Genomic DNA, 16,291 nt, shown 5'->3' with positions numbered 1-16,291 from the left:
AGGTGCGTTATGCTGCTACTCTACGAGACCCTGTGCATGAACGCGCTGTGCGACGCCTATACGTCGAACGAACCAACTCCCGGACAGCCCGATGAGCGCCATGACACCCGTCCACCCATAACCGTTGAAGGCTCGTGCCTCGATTGACAGACCAAATATCCAGCTGGTACAGCGGTACCGATACATTAGCATGCGACACAAAGCGAGGGAGGAGAGCTTGTACCTGACGAATACGGGGCTGATCCCAATGGCGAGACTCTGGCTGATCTCCGCGAAGGCGTTCGACGCACCAAGCGACGCCGCGCCCGGTGCGGTCTCGCGCACAAGAATCATGCTTATCCTGCATATCACTGATCAGCGCACACTTTCACTGACATGGCAGGTTGGGGGTAGTGCTCACGAGAAAGCCAGCGTGCCAATACGAGACATGACCGCTACAAGAGTCACCGCAGCCCACAGTAGCGCTGTATGCGCACCCGCCGACTCCTGGGCAATGTAGTTTAGGAGCGGGAAGAGAAGGAAGGTAATGGGCCAAGTGCGCAAAGTAAAGGTGTACAAGCTGAGGATGTGGAAGCGCTGGAGAAGATACGGCATGAGGAATAACTTCATCACTGCGGATGTCGAGCCGGATATGGCTAGGGCACGCCCGATCTCGGATGGCTGTCATCAAACAGTGTTAGGCGGTAATGTGCAATCCTGGATACTTCAATGGAAAGGTGAACGCACGGAGAAACCAAGACCGCCAATGCGGACTGGGGTGTAGCAGAAGAGAACAAAAACGGCGTTGAAAGCGGAGGCGAGGAAGGCCATGACGACGCCGGCGATGAGTACTGCGCGGAGTGGCGGATGCGTGAGCAACTCGCGTGTCGTGGGCGGCTGAAGTGCATCCGCTCGAGCCTCGACAAACAGCACTTCCGGGTCTGGAGCATCGACGATCGACGATTCCACGGCATCCAAAGATTGTTTGTGCTCAGCAGAACGCTTGGCAGGGAGGGTCTATGTTATAAAATCATAATTTGAGCAAGCGATGAATGATTGACGGACGGACGGACCTCTTTAAGGATGAGGGATCCCGCCAAAAGCGCTAACGTGGCCAGAGCAGCAGTCGCGAGACACGGTAGAGCGTAAGGGTACGTTTTCCACAGCTTCGAGGAGAACATGATCCATCGTTCCCCCGGGTTGGCGAGCAAGCCCCCTACCAGCGGACTACGTTAGGACCTCCGTTAGCCAGATGTTCATGGCACGACTAGAGGAACTGGTGTACCCTACGACGAAGCCAAGCGCAGAGCACAAGTCGTATACGGGAAACGCGATGGATTGGTTTGTAGCATCTGTCAGCTCGCCTACAACGGAGTGCATCGTAGCAACGTTGCCCGCGAACAACCCGGCTGGACATCATTGACGGAATTCAGACTGGGTTAAAACACAGCTCTGGAGCGCATGAGCTAACGCACATATTATACGTGCCACTAGCAGAGCAGCAAAACTTCGAGAGAAACCGAACATGACGGCGGCTATCCCAATCCCAGCAGTGCCAGCCAGTATCACCGGCCGACGGCCTGCGCTGTCTGAAAGAACGCGTATGAGGAAGCGCACTATCGAGATATGCTACAACGCACCAGACAGCCGACCCCAAGGATACGTGGATATCAACTGCGCCCATAATGATGCGCTCCCCTACACCCGCCACGGATAATGATGCACTATCGTCAACGGTCGCGTCTTCTTCGTCGCAAGCGGCGATGAACTGACAATGAGCCCGCTGTACACGCCGATGCGCGCGGGATTATCCGTGAATTCGAATCGTTGAACGAGCTCGTTCACGTAGGGCATTATCTGCGTCGCGGCGACCGGCACGACCAACTTTGTGAGGTACAAAGATCCTAGCTGCAGCTTTGGCAGAGGCGTTCTTGCAAGTCCATGGTCAATACCAGCGAGTAAAGCCGTAGCTTCGGTAGGATTTCCATCGTCTATGTTGCGTGTTGTTCCGTCAGGCATCGTCGGTCGTTGTCGTCAGCGCATGAACGGCGCGCGCTTCTCTCGCCAACTTTGTTCGCCGTTCGGCAACATGTTCTTAAGCCCTTTCTCTGCACGGCACTACAGACCTCAAACACCCAGATCATGATTGCAGGACTCAGTTACACACCGATCCGTGCCGGGGGGCACCGTATATACGATTAGGATTCTGAACGTCGGACGATGTTCAGTCATCGGAGATGCACCAGTTCTCGACATACTGATCAGCTGGTCGTGCACACCTGTTCTGAAAAGCGCCTTGAACGCGCCGACGGTGCGAGTACTGATAGTCACCATTGTCATGATTCAGCACCATCTGCTGCATACACTCTTCAGTCTGACTTCGCAATCACAACGATGTCTCCAAATAGCGCCTCCGGATATCTCTTCAAGCCCTCTGTGCCATATACGTACGCACCGACGTACCCATCTGGGCGTACAATCACCAGTGTAGGACCACGATCGTCTTCAATTCCGTATTCCCTGAACGCGTGCCCGTCTTTGTCCATCAACACGACGTCGGCATTATGGGTAACAGCCATGAGATTTGCCTGCTGCTCTTCAGTCGCCAATGCCGATAGGATGACGAAATTCTGTATTTCAGCAGGGAATGAAGCAAGAGCCTGCAAAATCGCAGTGACAATGCTAGGGTCTGCGTCTGGCTTGATGAATGCGAGCGCGGTGTGCCTGGTTAGCCTGAAGAGTTGGAATATCGACGTCGATTCCTGGCCCCGGAGGGACGCCCCCGCTGATGCTCGAAGAACCTGCAGACCTGGAGGTGCCGGAACCCTGTCGCCTGCGTGAACACCGTCCTCGTAGCCTACGTATGCTTGCGACGTATCACGCTTCTCTAAGGAATCCGGGTCTACCTGATCATCGACGACGATGCGGCTCCAGCGATAGTTGATCTCAAGCATGCTCAAGTCAGTGCTTCGGTTGAGCCCGTCTTGCATATTGTCACGAGTCTTCGTGTCAAGGTGGCCCGTGAGTTGGAGCATAGTCCTGATCATTGGATGACGCTCCTCGTTGTAGCTGGACAAGATCGAGGCAGGAACTAAGCCACAGCCTAGATTCATCATATCTTGCAGACCAGAGTTCAGTCCCTGGAGAGGATGAAGTGAGCACTTATTCATTCAACGTGCAAAATTTGGGAGTGATCAAGCTCACCTGCCCACCCGTAGGAGGATGAATATGAGCGGCATCTACACAGAGCGAAACGTTAACGAATTATAGAGACTGGGATCTGTACCACGATCACCTCCGGCGATGAGAACCCGGCCATCTGAGAATCTGTCGATCATGCGGCTACTCGGTCTGCGAAACGCGAAGGATCGTGAGATTCTAATCGCCGCGATAAGTGGGCTGCACCGAACCTATACTCTGATGTCCACAAGATTCTTGCCAATTTGATCGTCGGGACAGTAATCTCCTCGTTCGCCAGTTTCAAGAGCTCCTCAGTATGAGTGAGGAAGTGGGACGCATCTAGATGAGTCCCTGAGATCGTCATCTACCCCAGGCAAGGCGGCCGCAGGTCGGACCATCAACCTATATTCAAAGCTTATGTCACCAGGCATATTGGAGTATATTCCGCTACGACGCACATCACATCCTTGAAATCGCCCCAGATATCAAAGGAACTATCGACCTAACACGAAGGTTATCAATCCTTGAGCATATTGCTATGCCAATTATAGGGCTTTACCTCTGTCCAGGGACTTTCAAGCTCCACTTCACAGATGAGCCAGCGGCCCGGGTGGGGCTCGCCTATAAAGGGGAGGCCCAAGAGCTTCCGTACCGTCTCTATACCATCTAATTTCAGTCCATATCAACAGCTCTCCGCCAATACACGTACCTCTAGCTCCGTCTGTTCACGTAAAAGCCGAACGGTGCGAGACTGTCCCAACAATACCGGCTCAATCTATGAAATGCATCAGTCCCATACTGAAACTCGTAGTTTGGGGTAGTGATATTTACGATTGGATGAGATGGCCGCGGGGCCATTACTTGTGAGACAGATACAATCAAGGGCTCCGGATTCCCTTCTTTGAACATGCGAACGGGCAATGAATGTCTCCGAATCTTCGTGAAATTCTCCAGCATCCCGGCAAATGAGAGCAGTTCGAGAGATCGTAGCTATTAGAGTACTGCGTCAGTCAATAGTGCAGCGTATCCTTCCTTTCGCTGACCGTGATTCCGGATCCCCTTTCTCCGATCTGTAGATGGTTTTCCTTTTCTATGATCCGACGTCATTCTGAGCGAGGGTGATTGCAGCAATGAGAGAGAGGTAGGTCCTGCTCCTACCTAAAATGGTAGCAATATCATGTTCCAGAATCTGTTACAGTTGAGCTATAGTTACACACCATGAGCACGGTGCGTGCATTGAGTTCAGATGCCATGTTTGGAGAGTGACAGTAAGCTGCAGCGCGATGGAGTACCGTTCCTGGCTAAGACGGTATTGACCTCGGCGAGCACACGTACGTTTTATATATGCTATGCAGGATGGATAGCAATGGTTCCATTGTGCTGCAGGTGAATAGAAACAATGGACGCTGATCGGGATAAAGGCGAGGTGTGAGATCATTCGTCAGACTGGACGATAAGGAGGAGAAAAGGCTCACCAGTTATTCCTAACGACTCTTGATGAAGTGAAGGCCAAATCCGTGCTATCATCACCGAACGCGCGACCTAAAGAATCTCCTACGGTTAGGAGAAGCATTGAATGTTCAGCTATGAGAACCTGAGGACGCGAGCATAAGTAGTCGTCATCGCTAAGTATCACGCAACGGCCAGATCACGACAGAGCAACAGCATCCATAAATAGGAGAGGGTCCGGGGCATCGGCGTAGACAGTCCCTCAGGGCTCCCCCGTTCCTTGTACAAGCTCAGGAGGTCGTACAAGGACAAGTGCATGCGTGTGGTGTCTGCGGCCCCAACCCGTCTTGGTTCTCGCGTTCGTCATGTTCATGTCTACGATGCCTCTTTTCAGTCGTAGTCGAACACAATTGCGTCTGCGAGTACGTGTATGATCAATATCTGCTGTCGATATCGCACAATATCTTTTGATGTGTGTGATTGCTCATTGCAGTCCCTCGCAAAGCATCCATTCCTCAATTAACTTCTGAGAAGCGGCTGAGCGAGGCGTGATGAGGCACTCAAAGCGCTCGGGGTGCCTTGCGAAGCATTCAGCCAGGATGTCAAAAGCATAATTGTAGCGCGGCTCACAATGCCAATCCATCGGATGTGACAGGCTGCAGCTTGCAGGGACGACCCTACTCGTCCTGTGGAGGATCGATGTTATACATCGCGAGCACTGATGCGACAATTATCGCCAGGGAATCCGCAAGAAAGTCTCTTCCGGGACATATTCTCTAATGACCTCGCGTAAGACAATCCGGGGGATGCGCAACGACAGTACACTCACGCGCCCAAATCCGAATGCTGCACATCCGGGGTCGCGGATCGACGGGTTGAGTCTACCGTCGACGAGGAACCGATCTGGATTGAAGGCATCTGGATCAGGATAGACGGTTGGATCGTGAAGGATGGACCTGAATATATCATGGGTACACAAATAGTAACGTGTGCGCGTAGGAACCGACCAAGTATTCCCGACGACGAGGGTTCCCTTGGGGATATAATAGCCTTTGTACACGTCATCATTGACGGACGCGTGGTACACGCCTGCAGTCAATCGTCAGCTCGTGAATGACATGGAAATCGTTATATGCGATGGCTCACCAAGTGGTGCAACGGGTATCCAGCGAAGAAGTTCTTTGCACACTGCAGCGATATATGGAAGCTTATCCAAGTCGTCGAACTCTGCGTACCCGATCATCCATGTCAGACCAAATACATTCCATATATATCATGCTCGCCTGGAAGCCGGGATTTGCCCACGACAGCATCGAGTTCTTTCTGGGCCCGATGCTGGGCCTCTGGGTACATCGCCATGGCGAGGAAGAAAGACTGAACGGTTGACACCGTCTACGGGAACGCCTCAGCGGGACCAGAAGTCGCGCATGCTTTCGACTCACGGTATGTGCCCCGGCTACCAGTGATCAGGTTAGGAACAAATGCAAGAGTACAAGGAGAGCAGTTGTCCATGACGCACCAGCGTAGACAGCACCCGCTACTTCTCCGGCGAAAGCTTGGGTGTCCGCACGACTTCCGTGTCCGTTAGGTGACTCGAGCAGCGCACTTGCGATCGACAGGTGAGCATTCCCAGACACCTAATTTCAGAGTATCAACAACTTATACATCGAACTAGATGACGACGGTCAACCAACCATATTTGCCTTCACAGCGTCGATCGGCATGTTACAGAACTTGGTCGTGTCAATTTTCCATATTGCAGCATCACGCTTAAACTGTGCTCCGGGGAACCAAGCTGGGACATGCGTGACTGCAATGCGATTGACACTTGTGAGATCGTTCGGGTTGCATCAAGAATTGAAACTTACGCGAGTGGAATACATTGGCATAGAATCTTGTTGGGTGGCCAGCATAGGAGAGTCTGAGCATCGTAAATCATTGCGTAGGCGGTGAGGACTCGTAAACGTGAGCGAGACGTACTGCGAAACGGCTAACTCGGCCTGCTTGATATATTTGTCATTCTCATGGGCAACCTTGATGCCATACGTAATCCTCATGATCGTCGCACCAACAATGCTGTGTCAAAGTGAAAACAAGACGAACACATGAAGCACGGGAATGACGTACTGTCGAGCATGATCGTAGAACAATTCGGGCGATACTAGGAGGCGGCCGAGCAAATTCCGGGCTTCGTCTAGCTGTACAGGACGATACTGTTTGGCCAAGTTGCGATTCATGAAGGTGGAGATAGCACGCCTCTGCGCTTTCCACCTTTCTCCATATGGCAAGAAAGCAATCAGCCAGTCCCAACCCATCCTGAGAGGCCAGTGTCGCGTCAGTTGGATAATACACACGATATCAGCTTGGTTTGCTTACAGATCCGTCACCATGGGGAATCGAGGTCTATCAGAGTAGTTGCTTGAGCGTTTTTCCAGCAGTTCTGAACAGTCTTCCAGAGATCCCAAGATGAGAATCCCTGCACCAAACGCCTTAACGTATATCATATCGCCTATGAATGCATGAGTCCAATGGAAATTACCAACGTCGATGATCGATACCGTATGTTTTGTGCCATTTCTCGTAGACGAGCCATGGATGGTCAACCGGGATGCTGAACGCGTTTCCTATCCACGGCATCCAGCGTTTGGGGCCAGGAGGAAGCGGAAGTCCCTTAGGACCATCTCGGTTGTGTAGACGCCAGGACAGATAGATCACTGAGCTCGCCAGGAATGCAACGCCCATTGCTGTCTCTGTGGATACCGCCATAGTGCTCTCGGGGGAGCGATATCACCGGCCGGCGCTGACATTCCTCGCTTTATAGATCCGTCCGGCTTTCGTGCAAGGTGTGCATTCATGACCTCATTCCGGGGTGACGTCCGAAGTTGGGGTCTTTCAAGTCTGTTGCGGACATAGATAGAAGGCGAGCGTGCGAAGCGATGGTGTTTCCTGTCGGCCTGTTAGGAGCTTGGGACGAGCCTGATTTCGAGCGGACGTTCTCGTTCGACCAGCCGCGCCGAATGGGCCAATGGTGTCGCTGTCGCTGACGCTGATGTGTTGTTGAGCATGTTCGTCGTTGGCTGACGACTTCAATGTATCCAGAGACCAAAGCGTATGGCACAACCTTGCAGTGAGTAACGTAATCGTGGTGGGAGCAGCAAAATGAAAGAAAAACGCGCGTCCCCGAGCAGCACGGACGCTGTCACGGCGCCGACACGTTTTTGTCTAATCGCAATCACAATGGCACAATTCGAGGTGCATTGACAGATTCAGCTACGACAGAGCGATATCCTCCAAACGTGGTGGCAGGAATAAGACAAGCAACTCATGCCACTGAGCGCAATGGCGCCAGCCACATCGCGTCATCCGTGCTTTCTTCTCTAAGTTCTCTTTCTTGAGCTTCAATCGCGTGCGTCCTGCTCAACAGACCGTCACTTAAAGACCGTCATACACTTCTCAGGCTTTTTCATACGCGCTCGCCAAAGATGTCCGGAAAAAAAGAGAAACCGCTTCACTCCCTGACGGCAGGAGCAATAGCGGGAGCCGTCGAGGCGTAAGCAGTCGTCCTCCCATTCACGACTGACCTCGCGTAACCTGTCTTGGTTCTCTAGACTTGTCACTTATCCTGCCGAGTTTGCAAAGACAAGATCTCAGTTCGGTGGCAAAGTAAGTCTAATGGCGCGTATGAACCGAAGGTGGACTGAGGATATTCTGTCCTGATAGAGGGAGAGCCCGATAGCTGTCATTCGTGACACGGTCCGCGCCAAGGGAATCATCGGGCTCTACTCAGGATGTACGGCTTTGATGGTCGGGAACGCGACGAAGGCCGGCGTGCGATTCGTTAGCTACGACCACTTCAAGAGCATGTTAGCGGATGCCGAGGTGAGCTTGCCTTTATCCTACCCTAATTCAACGTCTTCATACTTATTCCGCTCTCTGTGAGGGCAAAGTGAGCGCGCCTCGAAGTTTAGTCGGTATGAGAAGGTTCACGTTCTCGTCGCAGTCCACAATTAACAACCGTGTCGTGAAGCTGGTTTGGGTGCGGGGATGATGGAGGCTATCTTTGCCGTGACACCGTCGGAGACGATCAAGTACGCCATCCATCCTCTCACTTGTGCTCACGTTCTTATGCTCACGAACCCTAGAACGAAGCTGATCGACGACGCAAAAAGCCCGAACCCCCGATATCGTGGATTGATACACGGAACAACCGAGATCGTACGGCAAGAGGGCATACGAGGGATCTATCGAGGATTATTCCCGGTGGTGCGTACCGAATCGTCTGACATTGGTTGGCTAACATGGGCTTACGCGCGTGCACAGATGATGCGGCAAGGCGCCAACTCTGCCGTACGGTTCACGACCTATACGACCTTGAAGCAGATGGTGCAAGGACAGACGCGGGCAGGGCAACAATTACCCAGTGGTGTAACGTTCGGTATCGGTGCCATCGCTGGCCTCGTCACCGTCTACACCACCATGCCACTCGAGTGCGCCACCCTATACGTTCACCGAGTATAGTCACTTACTCGTGGTCGCCGCAGTGTGATCAAAACTCGGATGCAAGCTTTGGACGCTCGAACGCAGTATCGGAACTCGTTCCACTGCGGATATCGGATATTCACAGAGGAGGGGATCCTTCGGTTCTGGACTGGAACTACGCCTCGGCTCGCGCGGCTTGTGGTGTGTCTTCATCTTGTGTTTGTAGGTTTCATCTCGTTGACTCTATCTCCAGATGAGTGGAGGTATAGTGTTTACTGTATACGAGAAGATCATAGCTGCTATTGGTGGACGGCAACCTTGATCCAATGTGCATGCTGTCAAGCTTAGCACAGAACCAATACATGGCCATGCCTCCCAAGTGCCTCGCCGCCGTGACCCCATCGCGGGGTTAGGGTCCATGAAAGTCACGAGACCAGAGATAATCTTCTGTGCCTTTCGGGCTAGGGGCAAGGTTTTTGCTCCGACCACATCTGCTGCCAGTACACAGAGCGATGGAAGCTTTCGAGACGTACCAGACGCCGCTCTCAAGGTTGATTCTTTCATCAAGTTTGGTTTCAAGCCTCACGCCTGCCATGCAGCCGCTATGCGAGCAAGGAGATGGCCCATCTCTTCTCATCCGCTGTGTGTTTGATCTTAGTTCCACCATTAATATCGCTCATTCCATGTGCAACGTATTCAGAAGCGCTTCTCGACATGGAGGCAACTATGGCTCAACTTGGCCATGGCAGAGAAAGAGCTGGGCCTGCCAATCTCAGACGAGGCCGTTGAACAGATGAAGGCCAATCTGGTACGCGCGGGGCCTGTCTACTTTGTTGAAGGTGGTCACTAACCTTCTCCTTACTCGGAAGGATCTTACCCCAGAGCAGTTTCAAATCGCAGCTGTGGAGGAGAAGAAGAGGCGTCACGACGTTATGGCGCACGTTCATACTTTCGGTCAGGTCGCGCCGGCTGCTGCAGGAATCATACAGTCAGCCTTCTTCCATAGCTCTTAGCTCTCCGTTCTTCAAGATAGACTAAACTTCCCGCAATAGCCTTGGTGCTACGTCCTGCTATGTGACCGAGTAAGTCGTGTTGTGTACCTTGGCACGCTCCATGAGCGTTAATCGCCTCCCTGCATTAGCAATGCGGATCTTATCTTCCTTCGGGATGCGTTGACCCTGGTGCTGCATAAGCTCGCGGTGGTAATCTCCCGCTTTTCCGCCTTTGCCGCTCAATATGGCGACCTTCCGACGCTGGGATTCACCCACTTTCAGCCCGCGCAGCTCACGACTGTCGGCAAGCGTGCGACACTTTGGATCCAGGTGACCCTTGGCTGTATAGCTTTCGTATTACCAGGGAACGCTTATTTTTTCGACGCTCAGGAACTACTGTGGGACTTGCGCAACATCAAGCGCGCCAGGGACGACCTTGGTTTCCGCGGCGTCAAGGGGACGACAGGAACTCAGGCCAGTTTCCTAGCGCTCTTCGACGGTGATCACGAAAAAGTCGAGAAACTCGACGCGCTCGTCACGAAGCTCTCAGGCTTCAGCTATGCCTACCCTGTCACGTCGCAGACATACTCTCGCAAGATCGACATTGATGTTCTAGCACCTCTGGCTAGCTTCGGTGCGACGGCCCACAAGATCGCGACGGACATACGCTTGCTCGCCCACCTCAAGGTCAGCGTTCATACCCCGCCATCCCGGTATTGAACTTACGGGCGTGCTTCAGGAAATCGAGGAGCCTTTCGAGTCTACGCAGATCGGTTCTTCTGCGATGGCCTACAAACGCAATCCGATGCGCTCCGAGCGGATCTGTAGCCTCTCCCGGCATCTCATGGTTCTACACCAAAACGCCCTCATGACCGCCAGCACGCAATGGTTCGAGCGCACGCTGGACGACAGGTAAAAGTTTCACCGCTCTTCTATGAACGCGCTGCCTCACCGCGCGTCCTGCAGCGCCAACCGCCGGGTGACCCTACCCGAAGCCTTCCTCACGACGGACATAGTCCTCACCACGCTCCAGAACGTGACGGAAGGGCTCGTCGTCTATCCGAAGGTGATCGCGAGCCGGATCGCGCAGGAACTGCCCTTCATGGCGACGGAGAACATCATCATGGCGCTCGTCAAGGCGGGCGGTGACCGGCAGGAGGCGCACGAGAAGATCCGCGTGCTGTCGCACGAGGCCGCCCACCAAGTGAAGCACCTCGGACTCCCGAACGACCTCATCGAGCGCGTCCGGCGCGACCCGTACTTTGACCCGATCAAGGCCGACCTCGAGCGTTTGCTCGAGCCGCGCAGCTTCGTCGGCAGGGCGCCGGAGCAGGTGCGCGCCTTCATCAGGGAATGGGTCGAGCCCGCGCTCGCGGACGCGGAGCTCAAGGCGGCGCTCGAGAAGGCGAGCGGCGGGAAGGCGGAGTTAAACGTGTAAAAAACGTCCCTGGCCGGGTGTATAGAAACCCTGCCAACCGTTCTCTTTGACGCCGGGCGGTCAGCCGGGCCTCTGAGCACTACATAGCTCGCTCTCAGTGTAGAGTCGCGAAGCACGATCGTACGAGACACGCGGACAACATGCGTTCAATTCATCAGGCCAAGATTAGACGGGCGCTTGATAAGACACATGGGTAGCATGGACTATTCTGTACCAGAAGATGCCTCTACAATACATTCTATACTTTGGAAGCCTGCAGGCCTCAGGCAACCCTTGCCCTCCAGGCATCCAAAAACCACCACAGTAGACAACAAGAGGTCATTTTTCTGGATGAGACAAGACAAACAAGGCGTGCCAGTAATACAGCGGGTGGAAGAAGGTGGTAAGAGAGAAGAAAAACCGATAACCTGAGACCAAGGGGGGTAGGATGACGATCAAAAGGCAACGATCCGGATAGTGTTACGAGAGAAGAGCGAGAGAGCAAACGGGATGGGGGGGGGAGGTGAGTACAGTGGGTACCGAATAATGACGCGGGGTTCGTTGCATAAATAGCCGACGTCTATAGGCTCCTGATTCCGAGGTTCCGTGTTCGTGCCGTGGAGCGCCCGGGGGGACCCTTTCAACTTGGCGAGAAACCAAAAGACGTGGATATATATCGTTTTTAGCGAGACCGGATGACCTTGGCGGCATAAAATTTAGCGGGCTTGGTGAGCCACATAGATAAGGCGTCCGGACGTGGACTCTCATCCTCGGTGTGTGCAGCCCTCGAGCGGCGCCATAAGTTACGCCTCCACCGAATAGGACGTCTGAACGTGCGCCAGAGCCCTAATCAGTGAGACTCTGTAAAAAATTTCCAGCGGAAAAAAAAATCGGAACCAAAAACGTCAGCGATGCCGCGCGATAGCTGGCCTGGAACGGCCGCAAAAAAAGTAAAAAAATCGCGCACACGTATGGTTAGTCGTCCAGTTCGTCGAACTCGTCGACTTCATCGTCCTCGCTCTCGACCATATCCACGTTCTCTAAAGCGTGCTTTCTTCCAGCGCCGGTGCCGTCGGCGCGCTTGTCTTTCATGATGATATCGTCGTCGTGATCGCGTTCGTGAGCACGGGGGGTTCCGTTCGCCTTTCCGTGGTTATGTTTGTTGCTCTGGTGAAGGGTCTGGCCGTGATCGTTGTTGCTGTTGCTGTTGTTCCCGTTGTGGTTCCGCGCGACGGGCGAGACCGAGCGCCCGTTCTGGTTCATCATGCCGTACGGCGGGGGCGGGGGCACGCCGCGCGCCCTCGCCGAGTCTTCGGCGCGCGTCTGCGCGAGCGGGTTGCCGGTGCCGTTGGGTCCCGCGAGCATGTCGACGACGGCCTCGACCGCGGCCTTTGAGATACGCCTCTGCGTCGCGCCGGGCTGCGTGCTGAGCGGGTGTCTGTCGGGGCTAAGCTCTTCGCTGTCGTTGACGTGCTCGGCCGAGGGCGAGCGATTCGAGCCCGAGGCTGAGCCCGAGGCTGAGCCTGCACTGCGGTTGCTGCTGCTGCTGGAGGAGGACCGGGCAGATCCGCCGTCGTCCGAGCCTGAGGACTGCCTGTAGCTCTCGTCGTCCTCGTCCGAGTCGTCATCCGGCATGTTGTTCACCGTGACCTTGCCCCAGTACCCCTTCTGCTGCTTCCCGTTCGCGCCGGCAGGGTGCCCGTTGGGCTTGACGTTACCTTTGCCCTTCTCTTCGCCGTTTGCGTCCTTTTCCGCGCCCTCGCCCGCCTTCTTGTGCGCCGCGTCTGCGCCTTTTCCGAACAGGTGTCTGTGCGCACGCACCCAGGCCGTGACGGGCTCCTGCTCCCTTCCGTCCACCATCGAAAACTCCGTCTCCTCCCCCTCCTCCTCCCCTTCCTCCTCCTCGCTTCCGCTTCCGCTCCCGTTCTCGCTCCCCGCCCGTCCATTCGCCTCGCCATTCACGCTCTTCGGTCTATCGCCCTCCTTCTTCTTCTTCGGCGCGCGCTTCACGTAAATCGAGCACGTCTTCCCCGTCGCGCTCAACAGCCTCACCGCCTCCCCCCCGCCCGCCAGATCCTCCACCGCCCAAAACTCGCACGGCTTGCTCTCGCCCCACAGTACGCCCTCGCGGAAGAACCAGAGCGTGCCGGGCTTGCTGCCCCGGTACGCCTCGATCCCCGGCACGCCGCCGAGGTCGGCCCTGTCCGGCGCGGCGCCGGACGTGAGCGGCGAGACCGGCGTCGGCGCCGGCGTGGTGAGCACCGCGCTCTTGAACACGGCCGTGGACGGCTCGAGGAGCTTCGCGTTGGGGAGGTGCGCGAGGAAGGCGCGGAGGGACGGGATCGTCGGCGTCCCGCGCGGGTGGTGCGTCATGCTCTTCGCCACCTTCGCGGTCGCGTGCCCTGTACCTGCGCCCGCGCCTCCTCCGCCGGGCTCGGGGTTGTGCGGGTGCTCGTACTCGGTCGTGCGGTACCCGGCGGGCGCGGCGGCGTCGATCCCGAATATCACCTGTGGCTTTCCCGGCGCGTCGCTCGCGAGGAGGACGACGGTCCAGTGCGCGCGGGCCTTGCCGCGCGTGGGGAGGACGAAGGCGCGGGTGAAGATGTGGGCCGGGAGCGTGGCCTCGATCGCGGCGGTGACGGGGTGCAGCATCTGCACGAGCTCGCGCCCGATCGTGACGTCGACCTTCTTGCGCACGGGCGAGGTCGCGGAGAGCGCGTGCACGGTGTAGAGCGGGTGGGCGTCTTCGTTGATCGGCGGCGCGGAGCGCGGGGTCGGCGAGTCGGGGGAGACTTTGAGGTGGTTCGGCGGGGCGTCGGGCGGTACGCCGCCGCCGCCGCCGCCCGGGGGAGGGGGCGCGTGTGGGTGCGCCGGCGGGGCGTGGTGCGGATGGCCGTGCATGGGCTGGTGGGGGTGGGGATGGCCGAGCGCCGGGGACCGGGGGTGGGGATGAGGATGAGGATGAGGAGGCGGAAGGTGGTGATGCCCGTTCCCGTGCCCGTTCCCGTTCGCGCTGTGCGTCCGGCTTCGCTTGCCGTGCACGCCGTCCGGCTCGTCCGGGCTGTACTTGCGCTTGTGGAGGACGTCGGGGGGCGGCGGCGGGCCGCGGAGGGCTTGGATGGAGAGCATGACGGCGCGCTGCTTCTCGGCCCACTCCTGGCGCACGCGCGGCGCGGCGTCCGGGGGGCAGTCGCCGCCGCACAGGAAGCGCAGGACGACCTCGAGGATGAGCACGTCCTCGGACGACTGGCAGAGCGATTGCAGCTTGAGCGGGTAGTTGGCGGGCAGCCAGGGCGCGACGGCTTGGATGTACGGCGTCGGGTTCACGATCGGCATCGGGGCCGCCATGGTCGGAGGTCGGTGCTCAGCGGCGGGGGTCGTTGCGCGCCCGAGGTTTGCGCGCGTGGTGTGTGTGGCGCGAGGTCGGGCGTTGCTGATTCTATAAGGTCGTCTAGATCCGGGGAATTTTCCAAAAAGTCTGGACGTAAGAGAGTCAGAGGCTGCGGAGACGAAAGGGCTCGAAAGCGGGCGGATGATGATGGCGATGGCCCGTCGCGAAACACTCCCGACTAACGCAGGCTCAACCTGCACCGTCACTATGAGCCCGGTGGCAGGGGGGCGGGAAAGGAAGAAGGAGGGGAAAGCCGACGCACAGCAAGCAGACGGCGTTATATGGACCGGCGCCTGTTAGAACCCGCAGGGCGTTCGAGAACGAGAGGCGAGGCGAAGTGGGGGGGGACTACCGATATGGAGAGCGGGACGATCGGGAAATGAGAGGGAAGGCGCGGTCATGACTTATCTGCCGAGCTCTGAAAGGGCCTGCAAGCGCCATGAGCTCGTTCGCAAACTCCGACTGTGACAAAAGCCATCGCCCTTCCTGCCCCGGGCTGTGCGCAATCGTGGCCCATTTCTACCAAGCTTAAGGTTTGGCGACCGGCTGCAGTCCGGCTGATGCCCGCAGCCGAATCTACACGAGCGCCTACGATCCTTACATCCGTCCTTACATTTATGAACGGAGCGCACATGCACGCCAATCTGTCAGAGGCAATCTGTCCCCCCGCCTCGCGACGACCCCGCCGTCTAATCATGGCCGGGCAAACACGCCATTACCGTCAGGCCACAAGCTGCGATGCAGAAACAAGGTTTTGACAGCCATCGACCCCTTCGGAAACTCTCACCCTATCCGTCGTCCTCGTGGCGACTCAAAACGCCACTTCCCTGCGACCGCCCGCGTTCTTTCGCTCTTACACCGCGGATCGCGGATGCCCCCCATCCCTCGGCGGGGGGACGTGCTCTGTCCGCCGTCTAGGTTACCCTCGCTTGGTTACTTCAAGTATACCGCGGACAAGCGCTCGCTCTTTGCGTTCCGACACGTCACTCAGGCGCTCGTGACGCGTGCCGGTCTGACATTGTTCCATAAATAAGCGCCCGCACGTTTTTCTGGCCCATCTTCCGCCTTCGCCCGCAGCTGACGCTCTAAATCGGTCCCGGCGGCGGCAGCCATTCAGCGCCGCCCACGACGGGCGCTCGCTCGAAGGGCAGCGGCTCATCGAGGAGAAGGAGTCACACGCCCATTATTTTCGTCCACGCCAACATGGGAGAGCAAGGGGAAAAAACCGCCGGGCCAATTCCCGCACGAGGAAAGGCACGAAGGCAGCTGATAGACTTTTCGTAACGCCGCCCTGGAACCTGGACCATCCATTAGACGCCGCCGCCGCGTTGGTCTCGTAACGTGGAAAGGGTGTGCCGTGACGGCAGCAGCCGGCCCTTTCATTAATTCCCCCCCCCCCCCTCG

The 16,291-nt window shown here is 56.5% G+C and overlaps 7 protein-coding genes across 7 annotated transcripts; 2 read left to right on the top strand and 5 right to left on the bottom strand.

Annotated features, from left to right (window-relative positions):
* Window positions 1-15: 15 nt before the first annotated feature.
* On the bottom strand, window positions 16-2,007 carry PUNSTDRAFT_106796 (MFS general substrate transporter; the record flags this gene model as incomplete). The annotated part of the gene is made up of 9 exons (XM_007386919.1): window positions 1,753-2,007; window positions 1,620-1,677; window positions 1,455-1,568; window positions 1,265-1,388; window positions 1,053-1,206; window positions 727-996; window positions 401-660; window positions 224-340; window positions 16-163 (listed from the first exon to the last, which is right to left on the bottom strand). The coding sequence occupies exons 1-9, from the start codon at window positions 1,996-1,998 to the stop codon at window positions 16-18; spliced, it is 1,491 nt and encodes a 496-aa protein (XP_007386981.1). The 5' UTR covers window positions 1,999-2,007.
* An 878-nt stretch (window positions 2,008-2,885) lies between these two features.
* On the bottom strand, window positions 2,886-3,332 carry PUNSTDRAFT_18784 (uncharacterized protein; the record flags this gene model as incomplete). The annotated part of the gene is made up of 3 exons (XM_007386918.1): window positions 2,886-3,119; window positions 3,184-3,218; window positions 3,275-3,332. Coding segments are annotated over 3 exons (327 nt in total), but the record flags the coding sequence as incomplete, so codon positions are not given.
* Window positions 3,333-5,285: 1,953 nt separating this feature from the next.
* On the bottom strand, window positions 5,286-6,923 carry PUNSTDRAFT_73857 (cytochrome P450; the record flags this gene model as incomplete). Its single annotated transcript, XM_007386917.1, has 10 exons — window positions 5,286-5,384; window positions 5,438-5,564; window positions 5,616-5,697; window positions 5,755-5,833; window positions 5,863-6,000; window positions 6,102-6,245; window positions 6,303-6,418; window positions 6,477-6,529; window positions 6,589-6,684; window positions 6,736-6,923. The coding sequence occupies 10 exons, from the start codon at window positions 6,921-6,923 to the stop codon at window positions 5,286-5,288; spliced, it is 1,122 nt and encodes a 373-aa protein (XP_007386979.1).
* A 69-nt stretch (window positions 6,924-6,992) lies between these two features.
* On the bottom strand, window positions 6,993-7,269 carry PUNSTDRAFT_25536 (uncharacterized protein; the record flags this gene model as incomplete). The annotated part of the gene is made up of 2 exons (XM_007386916.1): window positions 6,993-7,117; window positions 7,167-7,269. Coding segments are annotated over 2 exons (228 nt in total), but the record flags the coding sequence as incomplete, so codon positions are not given.
* Window positions 7,270-8,090: 821 nt separating this feature from the next.
* On the top strand, window positions 8,091-9,464 carry PUNSTDRAFT_122217 (mitochondrial tricarboxylate transporter; the record flags this gene model as incomplete). Its single annotated transcript, XM_007386915.1, has 9 exons — window positions 8,091-8,158; window positions 8,217-8,271; window positions 8,329-8,487; window positions 8,549-8,579; window positions 8,636-8,696; window positions 8,751-8,871; window positions 8,929-9,095; window positions 9,150-9,288; window positions 9,341-9,464. The coding sequence occupies 9 exons, from the start codon at window positions 8,091-8,093 to the stop codon at window positions 9,407-9,409; spliced, it is 870 nt and encodes a 289-aa protein (XP_007386977.1). The 3' UTR covers window positions 9,410-9,464.
* A 135-nt stretch (window positions 9,465-9,599) lies between these two features.
* Window positions 9,600-11,517, top strand: PUNSTDRAFT_115709 (Adenylosuccinate lyase; the record flags this gene model as incomplete). Its single annotated transcript, XM_007386914.1, has 9 exons — window positions 9,600-9,637; window positions 9,687-9,729; window positions 9,788-9,895; window positions 9,957-10,075; window positions 10,140-10,169; window positions 10,229-10,409; window positions 10,470-10,766; window positions 10,819-10,991; window positions 11,046-11,517. The coding sequence occupies 9 exons, from the start codon at window positions 9,600-9,602 to the stop codon at window positions 11,515-11,517; spliced, it is 1,461 nt and encodes a 486-aa protein (XP_007386976.1).
* A 954-nt stretch (window positions 11,518-12,471) lies between these two features.
* Window positions 12,472-14,844, bottom strand: PUNSTDRAFT_137277 (uncharacterized protein; the record flags this gene model as incomplete). The annotated part of the gene is made up of 1 exon (XM_007386913.1): window positions 12,472-14,844. One exon carries the CDS (start codon window positions 14,842-14,844, stop codon window positions 12,472-12,474), a length of 2,373 nt encoding a protein of 790 aa, XP_007386975.1.
* Window positions 14,845-16,291: the final 1,447 nt, after the last annotated feature.

The sequence above is a fragment of the Punctularia strigosozonata genome (genome assembly GCF_000264995.1).
Source record: "Punctularia strigosozonata HHB-11173 SS5 unplaced genomic scaffold PUNSTscaffold_12, whole genome shotgun sequence".
Taxonomy (NCBI): Eukaryota; Fungi; Basidiomycota; class Agaricomycetes; order Corticiales; family Punctulariaceae; genus Punctularia; species Punctularia strigosozonata.
Note: the sequence above shows the minus strand (reverse complement) of the source record. Positions and strands in the feature narration are given on the sequence as shown.